The sequence below is a fragment of the Phalaenopsis equestris genome, unplaced genomic scaffold (assembly GCF_001263595.1).
Source record: "Phalaenopsis equestris unplaced genomic scaffold, ASM126359v1 Scaffold000123, whole genome shotgun sequence".
Classification (NCBI taxonomy): Eukaryota; Viridiplantae; Streptophyta; class Magnoliopsida; order Asparagales; family Orchidaceae; genus Phalaenopsis; species Phalaenopsis equestris.
In genome coordinates, this window is record NW_018164565.1 from 1516173 (window position 1) to 1526920 (window position 10748).

General features: G+C 34.5%; 1 protein-coding gene across 1 annotated transcript in view; it reads left to right on the forward strand.

Annotated features, from left to right (window-relative positions):
• The window catches only part of LOC110021160 (T-complex protein 1 subunit alpha), a 50693-nt gene extending 41921 nt beyond the window's left edge, over positions 1–8772 (forward strand). Inside the window, exons 11-17 of the mRNA XM_020719543.1 lie at positions 5417–5503; positions 6390–6524; positions 6601–6705; positions 6970–7098; positions 7194–7297; positions 8304–8394; positions 8526–8772. Of these exons, the coding sequence (XP_020575202.1) occupies positions 5417–5503; positions 6390–6524; positions 6601–6705; positions 6970–7098; positions 7194–7297; positions 8304–8394; positions 8526–8609 (735 nt within the window). The 3' untranslated portion in view covers positions 8610–8772. The remainder of the gene's footprint in view (positions 1–5416; positions 5504–6389; positions 6525–6600; positions 6706–6969; positions 7099–7193; positions 7298–8303; positions 8395–8525) is intronic.
• Positions 8773–10748: the final 1976 nt, after the last annotated feature.

The following is a 10748-nucleotide window of genomic DNA, read 5'->3' on the forward strand; positions in this document are numbered from 1 at the left end:
GCTTGACTTAAAATATTGGTGTATGATAGAGATTTTAGTTTGAGCTTGACAAGATTTTGTGGTGCATTGGTTTTAGGAACCTTGATTATCATATGACTATCTTACACAAGTAATATAGAGCATGAGTAAAAATGTCCAGGACCTGTTTTCAAATCTCTATTGAACCGCATATCTCATTAATGTTTGACTTATTGGCCTTAAATTATATTAGCATTGACATTTGACTAAATACTGTTTTCCCTTGAGTCTCCCTTAATTTTTGTGCCAAATTTTGCATATTCTACTTATTTTTTAACCTTTCTTTTGAATCTACTGTATCCATTGCAACCGATTGTTTTCTCTACTAGCTGACATCAAATTTTCCTTTTATAGTACTTATTTATTTTACAAAATGTTCCGCCTGAATTTCTACATAAATATTATACATATTTCACTAGGCATTTACCTCAAATATTGTGATAATTGAACTTACCATCTAATGCCTATCTTCTGTTTTTTGGTGACATGGAATAATATGCCCTTATTATAGCTCTATGCTGCAAACTTGACCTATCAGGGCTGTCTTACTGAAAATAACAATCTCTTATGGTTTTGATGCAAATCAGTGATCATTTGATGTTTCTTGATCAAAATGCATGAATAAAGAAGATGGGCAATGAAAAGAGTTAACTGTAGCAGAACCCTTAAAGTGATATCATATAGATTTTGAAGTATGGGAATTGATATAGCACGCATTAACACACACATTAAATGCAAGAAATGAGTTATGCTTGGTGAATGACAATCAAAGCTTTTGAAGATGATTTAGTTTCTTGTCGAGTTATTAACCCACTTTAAAAGTTCCTTGCATTGTTTGATGTATGGTGATCTGGTGTAATTCTCAAAGATTGGTTGCTCTAGATTACATATGAACATAGTTTGTTGTTATATGCAAAACTTTGTCGCACACCCGCACAGATGATAATTTATGAGAAGGTAGAGATTATTAGGTTTCAACTGCATAATATTTGGAGGTGGTGAAGGTGTGAAAGGACAAATGTTAGTAAAGATGGTTGTTGTGGGAATCAAGATTTGCACGGATGATAATTTATGTGAAAATAGAGATTATTAGTATTTCTACTGGCACAATATTTGGTGGTGGTGAAAGTCAGAGAAAGAATAAGGGTTATTGGAGATGGTTGTTGTGGGGATGGTGGATGGTGGAGAGTGTCGTTGTGGAGATGCAAGTGACGAATCAATTGGAGAAAGTGGCGGTGATGGAGATTGTGGTGGATTAAATGGCAGTTGAGATATTGCTGGAGATAGTGGAGAAGGTTTGAAAGGTAATGGTGGTGAGATAGTCGAAGAAGGCGAAGGGTTGGGTGGCATTGGAGGTGGGGAAGGCAGTGGTGGTGGAGGAGATTCTAGTGGATGATATGTCGTTTGATGATGGAGATGAAGAAGATTTGGAAGGCAACATTGATGAGATGATGAAGAAGGGAAAGATGATGGTGATGGATGTGACAATAGTGCTTGCAAAGGAGATGGTGACGACAAAGATGATGAGAGAATAAGTGTTAGCGGTGAAAATAATGTGGTGGTAAGAACAAAACGAAAGTTGCAATAATAGTGGACCAAGATCTATCATGTTAGAGCCTTGGAGATATTGGAAGTAGTTGTGTTTAACCTGTTTGAGCCTAGCAAAGAGATGTGGGTATTACTATTTAGTATGTGAGATCTTAAACCTCATTTATACTTTGCTATGTGAATCATCAAAATTTTGACAAATGTTGGAAAGTACCTCAATCAACAACAACAAATAAGTCTATCCCACTAAGTGGGGTTGGCTACATAAATCCTTTTTTTTTTTTGCATTGTGTTATATTTTCTTTTAATTCTAATAAATTAAGATCATTTTTTATACAACATGCCCAAGTTCTTTTAGGTCTACCTCTATATTTGTTAACATAATTCAAATCTAAAACATCTACTTTTCTAAATGATCATCAGATAGTCGACGTTTAATGTAACCAAACCATCTAAGAAGACTTTCTCCAATCTTCTCTGCCAGATATGTTACTTTTATATTTTGTCTCTAAGTGCAGAGCCATTTATATACCTAAGCATTCTTATCTCAACAACACTTAATTTTGTTGTATGCTTCTCTTTTACAGGCAAACATTCTTTGTCATATAGCATTGCAGGTCGCACCACCATCTTTTAAATTTTTGCTTTATGTCTGAGTTGTACTTTTCTATCACACAATAGGTCGGATGCATTCCTCTTCTTCAACCATCCAACTTGAATTTTACTAATATCATCCCCATCTATATCGCCATCGCTTTGAATAATAGACTCGAGATATCTAAAGTGTTCACTTCTTTTAATGACTTGATCACCTATTTTTATAACCATGCCACTAGATCTAACTAAAATTAGATTCAATGTATTTAGTTTTAGATGTACTCAAACGAAAGCCTCTAGACTCTAAAGTTGACCACCATAATTCAAGTTTTTTCTGAACTCTTTCTCTAATCTTATCTACAAAAAAGATAATATCATCAAAAAAACATACACCAAAGTACATCCTAATGTAAATATCCAACAAGAACATCCATAACTAAAGCAAAAATATATGGACTTAAAGTTGATTTTTGATGTAATCCAACTAAAATAGGAAAGTAGTTGGTTAATCCTTCTTCAGTTTGAACACAAGTAACAACTATATTATATATCTTTAATGAATTGAATATAAGTCATATCAACATTTTTCTTTTCTAGAACTCTCCAGATAACTTCTCTTAGAACCTTATCATATGCTTTCTACTACAACAATAACAACAACAAAGCCTTAATCCCACTACGTGGGGTCGGGTATATGAATCCTTTTTCTACATTGCGTCCTATTTAGTGTCATATTTTCATTTAGTTCTAGTAAATTAAGATCATTTTTAATACAATAAGCCCAAGTCTTCCTAGGTCTACCTCTGCCTTTCTTAACCCAAGTCGAATCTAAAACATCTACTTTCCTAATCGGATCATCAAATGGTCGACTTTTAATGTGACCAAACCATCTAAGATGACTTTCTCTAATTTTGTCCGTTACAGGAGCCACACCAACCTTATTATGGATATATTCATTTCGCATTTTGTCTCTAATTGTAAAGCCACTCATCCACCTAATCATTCTCATCTCGACACACTTAACTTATTATTATGCTTCTCTTTTAAAGGCCAACATTCAACGTCATATATCATTGCAGGTCTTACGATCGTCTTGTAAAATTTTCCTTTTAGTCTAAGCGGTACTTTTCTATCATACAAAAGGCCCGAAACATTTCTCCTCTTCAACCACCAACTTGAATTCTACTATTAATGTCCCCATCTATATGCTTTCTAAATCAACAAAAGTGATATGTAGTAGATCCTACTTACTCTCTGTAATTCTCCATCAAACCTCTCGATAGCTTTCATAGTAGACTTACCCAGTATAAATCCAAATTGATTTTGAGAAATCTTTGTATTACGTCTTAACTGATGTTCAATTACTCGCTCACATAATTTTAATTTTAATGTATGAAAAGTACCACAATCCTTGGATTTAAATTCCCTCTAAACCGAAGGCGTCAAATTTGCGGGGAATGGAATTTTTCACATATTATTTTGGTTCTCTCTCTCTCTCTCTCTCTCTCTCTCTCAGATAATTTTATTAATATGAAAAGGGGTATAAATAACTCTTACATAATTCCTAGAATCGAAAAAATAATAAAAAAAATAATAGGAAATGAAAGATATAACTCGTAATATTTCTAATTAATCAATTTATGATATTTGTTTGGAGATAAAGGAAACAACATAAAATAGGAAAACTAAAATTAAGAAATGAAATAAATCTAATCTAAAAAAATAATTTTTTTCTCGTAACTTCTCACAGTAATAAATTATTTCCTAATATTCTAACATTCCCCCTCAAGTTGAAACATGGTTGAAAATCATGTTCAATTTGGATTTGAAAACATCAAATAATGGGCGGTAAGATCCTGTGAGGTAGAACTTGAAATTTTCATCTCATATTTTTTTTTTACTGCGTTTTCTGCAGTGTCTGTAAGTAAGTGAAAGACTCTTATAGGTAATGTTGCAGTGGAGTAGACAACAACAATTGTCTTTGACTACAGCTCCTGCAATTTCTGTAGGTAGACGGAAGACTCCTACATGTAATGTTGTATGAGAGTTTGCAGGGAAGTACAAAACCGTTGTCTTTAGCTGCAGTTTTTGCAGTGTCTGTAGATAGGCATAAGAATTTTACAAGTAATGTTGCAGGGGAGTTTGCAGGAAAGTAAACATCATGTAGGAAAAACTAATTTCTAGTTGACTGCGGTTGTCGTTGGCTGCAGTTCTTACAGTGTTTGTAGGCAAACATAAAGCTTCTACAGGTAATGTTGTAGGGGAGTTTGCAAGGAAGTAGACAACCTTCAGAACTTGCAGAGAGAAAAGAAAAAAAGAAGAAAACTTCAGAGAAGGATCTGCTGCAGTAAAAATCTCCGGAGGAGGACTTGCTGTAGGGAAAGCTCTGGAGGAGGGCTTGATAGAGGAAAGAAGCTCCTAATATTATTTCCTAATATGTACATCAAGCCCTCCAGAGTTTTTTGGCTCTAGAAATGCAGATATTAGTAAAAGTCAGCTTTCATTGGATGTCAACTAACCCACTATGGCTGAAGTCAATAATTTTATCTTTCTAGAAAGTGAATTTTTCTTAAAGAACAAAATAAGTTTCTGTAGTGTTTAGGGTCTGGTTACGATCATAATGATTTCCAATTTGTAACTTGTTCACCTTTTAAATCTTGTTAATTTGATAGAAAAAAAAGGCTAATTTGAAATCTAGTTGAAAGGTGGTTGAAATAGTTTCTATTAAAGAGAGGATTGTTGAAATTATATTTAAGAGAGTTGAAATATACAATTAAGGGTAGAAAATACACCCATTAGACTGGAAATAAAATTAATATGTCAGGATTAGGATGGAGAAGTGATAGATTTTAGATAACATGGGTAAAAATTCTCCAAAAAGATGCTTGAAAAATAGGTTTAATGCCTCATGAAATACCTAACATTTATTAATGCAAAATGAGGATGCATAGAGCCGATAATATTATAACTCACACACACACTCACACACAAAAGTTGCTCTTCGATAATAGATCTTCATTTGATTTTAGTATTTATAACCAAGTTAGATATTTTTAATTAATTTCCAATGTCTATTTCGTCATTGAATTACTGACTTTTGCCAACGTTAATTTTAACATTTAATCACGTTTGCTTCATTATCAATTTTCTATAGTTATATGCTCATAGAGCAGTAATATGCATGCGGAAATATCAATTTGACTGATGGAAAGCCTTCTGATGGATTATTAATTTTTTTTAAATGTAATCTCAGTATTTTGTGGAGGCTGGGACGATTGCTGTTCGACGTGTTCGGAAGGAGGACCTTCGTCATATTGCCAAGGCTACTGGGGCAACAGTGGTATTTTTCTGTCTAACAAAATGATTGTTTAATTCTCCCAGTAGCATTTTTAAATTCGTTCTTCTAAGTACGTGCCTGCAAATGTGCATTTTGACCGATGTCGTTATCTTTTTTATGTTGATTAAACTGTAGCCTTTCTTGATTTTTCCTGTTACTGTATTCTTTTCATTTCAGTTCCTATTGTTGAAAATAAATTAGCACTGGAATTTGATGGGGTTTACTACTGTGCATCTTTGGCTTCTTAGAAATTGAAGTATGGTGGATATCTTTGAAATTGTGCGGCTTTCCAGTGGCTTGCTTGCTAAAATGATCCTACTAAGATTTTGAATGGGTTGAAGGGCAAGAATAATCATGCACATATCGGTTGGCTTGACCGCTAGATTGTTTTTTTTCCTCTTGTATGGATTGCCTGACTAGACTGGTGCTTTATTGTTGAACTTTTTTTAGGAGGATTTAAATACATACCAATGAATTCCCAAGTATTTACATATCTAACACCTAAACTTCAATTTTTACATATATGCCACCCATTTTGTAAATGCCCGTGAGGCTTTTTTTTTTTTTTTTTTTTTTTTTTTTGGTACGTTCCGTTCGTTTGGTAACCTTTTTGCTTCTTTAATGCAACTTGCAATATTTAAAGAAAATGTGTATTTTATTTTTAAAATTAAAATAGTGATATTTTTGTTGTGATATAAATGATTTGGTTGGTATAAATGTAAAATATAAAGCTTAGGTGTTAGATGTATCAATGCTTAAAAATCGGGCGGTATGTATGTAAATGCCCCTTTATCTTTTTTGTTTGCTATTTTCTGGGTTCGCATGGTTCACTTTGCAGCTTAAATCCACCTTTACGAGGGATTATTCAGTTATCTGGTTGGCCGTGCAGGTTACCACATTTGCTGACATGGAAGGAGAGGAAACATTTGATTCATCATTCCTTGGGCAGGCGGATGAAGTTTTGGAGGAGCGTATTGCAGATGATGATGTAATTATGGTTAAAGGCACCAAAAACACAAGTGCAGTGAGTATATATTTGGCTATATTTATTTCCACTTCATGATTTTTTATTGTAATATTAAAAATTGTTAATGTTTCAGGTCTCATTGATCCTTAGAGGTGCAAATGACTTCATGCTTGATGAGATGGATCGGTCTTTGCATGATGCATTATCCATTGTGAAGAGAACTCTAGAGTCTAATATGGTATTGCTTACACTGAATCCCAATATTTTATCCAGTTCATTTTAAATTGAAATCTTTTATGACAAATTTATCTCTCTTCCTTGAAATTACATTTCTGCACTGATTTTTTTTCACTGGATTGTGCTCGTCTAACCTGAAATCTTAGTATTGCAACCTTTAAAAAATGCAGTTCTTGATCAGTATAAATTGAGATTCCCTTTAGAGTTTTTCTTATTTTTTATATCAGTGATTTTTAATGGAGACTTTTCAATTTTGTTACTGCAGGTTGTTGCTGGTGGTGGTGCTGTGGAAGCTGCTTTGTCTGTGTACTTGGAGAATCTTGCCACAACACTTGGTTCTAGGGAGCAGCTGGCAATCGCAGAGTTTGCTGAGTCTCTTCTTATTATACCCAAGGTGCTTATTTTCATTTAGTATTTTTCTTTATTTTTGTAGATTTTTTTCTTATGATAGTTGTTTTTACTATTATTGTTGTTTTTTTTTTAATTCAGGTACTTTCTGTGAATGCTGCAAAGGATGCGACGGATTTAGTCGCAAAACTTCGTGCATATCATCATGCTGCTCAAACTAAAGCTGATAAGCAACATCTCTCCAGGTATCACCGAATTATTGGTTACACTTTTCCTATTGAAGTTTAAATATTTCCTATTTCTTTTATTTTCAACCTTTCTTTTTGGGTTTACATAAAGTGAAATTTGAATTATCTGTTTTAACTGTTCTAAAAAATTCCCCGTTGCTGGTGCAGAAATCATGAGTTGAACTATTTCTTGTTATTAGTTAATTGATAAAAATTATGGGAATAGAAACCTATACCAAATTTTTTATTAATTGAAAGGACTGCACAAGACTACTTGCTGATTAATATTCATGAGCTCAATTATAAATAAGGCGAACGCAAAGGCTAGTTACGTGCAGTTCCGGTAGGGAGTCATATTTGAGCCCGTTTGGGGCAGCTTATAAGTGCGGCGGTGTTTTTGAAAACGCCGCCTAACCTTCTGGTCTGTGTGTTTTTGAAAACGCTGTCTGTCGCGTTTGTGTTTTTTGCACTAAACGCAAGTCGCGGGTCGACTCCCGCGGTCGATCCGCTGGCCGCGTTTCAGAATAAGCTACTTATCTTGAAACGCACAAGCTGCCCCAAATAAACCCTCAGTTCGAGAAAAGTGTCAAAATGGCCATCTGATTCGTTGTAGGGGGTCGTTTTTGTTCTGGAGTTTATAAAAGTGTCAAGTTAGTCCCCAAACTATTTTCATGGGGGCTAAATTAGTCATTAGTGACTATTTCAGCCCACATCAAAAAGTATGATAACTAATTTAGCACTTTTATAAACTCTGGAATTATGATGGCCCCATGTAGATAGTTAGGGGACTATTTTAACACTTTATTTATTTGTTCCGGGAAGCTGGTAGAGTGCATAATGTATCAATATTCTTAATTTAAAAGCTCTCAGATATGAACTGGAAATATCTTTATATTCTAACCGTGCACTAAAAAGTTCGAACCATGAAAAATTGTGTTACGCAGCATTTATAGTGAATTTCTGTTTGCATTTATAGTGAATTTCTGTTTGCTATATAAATGACTATCTTTCTGTGATTTTGCAGCATGGGATTGGAGCTTTCGAAGGGCACCATACGCAATAACCTTGAAGCAGGAGTAATTGAACCATCGATGAGCAAAGTAAAGATTATACAGGTAATAAACATTCAAAACCTTCTTAATTCTGTGTCATTAAGAATAATAATAAAGTGCTACATTAATTACGTATTTATTGATGGCTTATGTTCATTTAATTGTTTATGTTCTTTTCTTTTCTCTGGTGCCAGTTTGCTACAGAGGCAGCCATAACAATTCTGAGAATCGATGATATGATTAAGCTAATTAAAGATCAACAGGAGGGTGAAGATTAAGCCAGTCGAAGATTTACCTGGCGAATTAAGATGTATTGTGGTTGTTGAACAGGATTAACAATTTTGTGTCAGATTCATTTATATGTTTAGACTAATTTATATTAACATAAGGTTTTGTCTGTATGAAAATTAATAGGGCATGGAGGAGACATTTTTTTGCTTATAAGCTGGTTTGTTTTGTTCTTTTAACTTAGGCGTAGCTGCAACTTCTCAACTTCTCAGCTGTAGCTGTACTGCTCCAGGAAGTTGTTGCGGGGAAGCTGACTGTCTATTTGTTGCAGCTATGTGAGAACAACTGTGAGGTAACTGTTTTTTGGAAAAATGATCATTTTGTCTCTATTTAGTGAAGCTATTTAAAATAGAACTATAACAACGACATATTTGATAATTCAGAAGAAATTCATTTAAAAATATAACAAAAGTACAAATACATCACTCATTTAATAATGAGTATCAAAAGTGTTAAGAAAGTTTTGCTTTTCACATGTATACCAATATCATCTTATAACATAATTAATAAAAAGCATTCAAGTTGTTTGTTGATTTAAAAAAATGATTATCATGAGACTAATTAATTAGGCATAATTCAAGAGGCTCTCAAGTACATAATTAAAGTTAAAAAATAAAAAGGACAATTGAAGCAAGATAACAAGCAAAGTGTACAAAAATACAAAACAAAATTTAGAAGACAAAAATACAAAACAAAATTTAGAAGAAAAGCGGTTATCTCAAAATTTTAGTTAAATAAAAATTTTTTATTGGTGATTTATGTTGCAATGCTTTAGGAAAAAATGTCAAATAGAATTGAATATTATTCCAGTTGTTAAAGCTCTCAAAGCTAATGCGAAATATATAGCTCTCGAGCAAAGAATTAGATATCTTATATAAGACAAAAAAATACTTGCTTAAAGCTACAAACAAAGAGAATGTTAAAGTTCAACTATAAATAAGCAAGACACTAGACAATTGTCATTACGGCGAAAAACTTGAGATAAAAGATTAAGGACTTAGAAATTATATCCTAAGAATGAAGAGAATGTAGTATATTTTTCAGCAGGATGATTAGCAAAGGTTTCGGCTGACAAAGCGGAGTCCATAGTAGTGTACAAAGCAAATTTCCAAGTAGCCAGAATATAACCTACTTTAGTATTCAAAAGTATGTTTTACATCCGCTTACCTATTTGCAAAAGAAAGCTTTAGGGGAAATTTATTTGAGAAATAATTATTACCATGGGTTACAATTTTTGTTTATTATGATCAAGCTTCTAATGTTAGGAATTTGTTAATGGGATAATTTCTTGGTCAAATCATATGCCCTTGAAGCATTCTTCAACCTTTCTTACTCTTTCTGCAAAAAAAATTGAACCCAATAAACCTCTTCAACTTTTGATGAGTTCGACAAAGTTCTCAATAAAATCTCATTAAAATATATTTACAGTGAAGAGCAGAAGGGGCGAATGGAGCGAGAGAGGGGAATAACAGTTCTCAGAGTATAATTTATAGAAGAATAACAGTTATGAATGGAGAAGAGAGAGGCCATTGGAGAGCAGAAGGGGCGAAGGAGAAGAGGAAGACATGGCAAGCTCTGCCGCCGATGTGCGAAGGAGAGGCCACTGGCTGCAAGGATCTAAGCTAAGCCGATGTCTTTGGCATTTTCACCTTAGTAGCAACCTTCGGTTTCCATTATTGTCTTCCTCAACGATCCACTGTTCACCCTACCGACAGTCCTTCACACAGGGCCGCTCCTTCGCTGTGTTGTCCGCTCCTTCACACGATGCCGCTCCCCTCTGCTTCTCTCGCCATACAAACGCGAACACTTTTCTGATGGCACCGACGAAGCCCGCCACCGAGAAGAAGCCGACGACTGAGGAGAAAAGGATTCGGTGAGAGAAATAACGAAGGAGGGATTGAATGGAGGGGTACGTGAGTAAAAAATCGAAAGGGTAACACGGGTCGCGGGGTCTCACCCGCAGCCGGCGTTTCCCTCAACTTTGTGACCGACGCAGGGGAAATGCCGCGCCAAACAACTTTAAACTGCAGCCTCCAGTCGCACCGCGCAGAGTCAGCCGCGCCAAACGGACCCTCAATGGCTAACACTTAAATTCTACCCTTTATGTTTTAGATCTACTAAATCTTTCT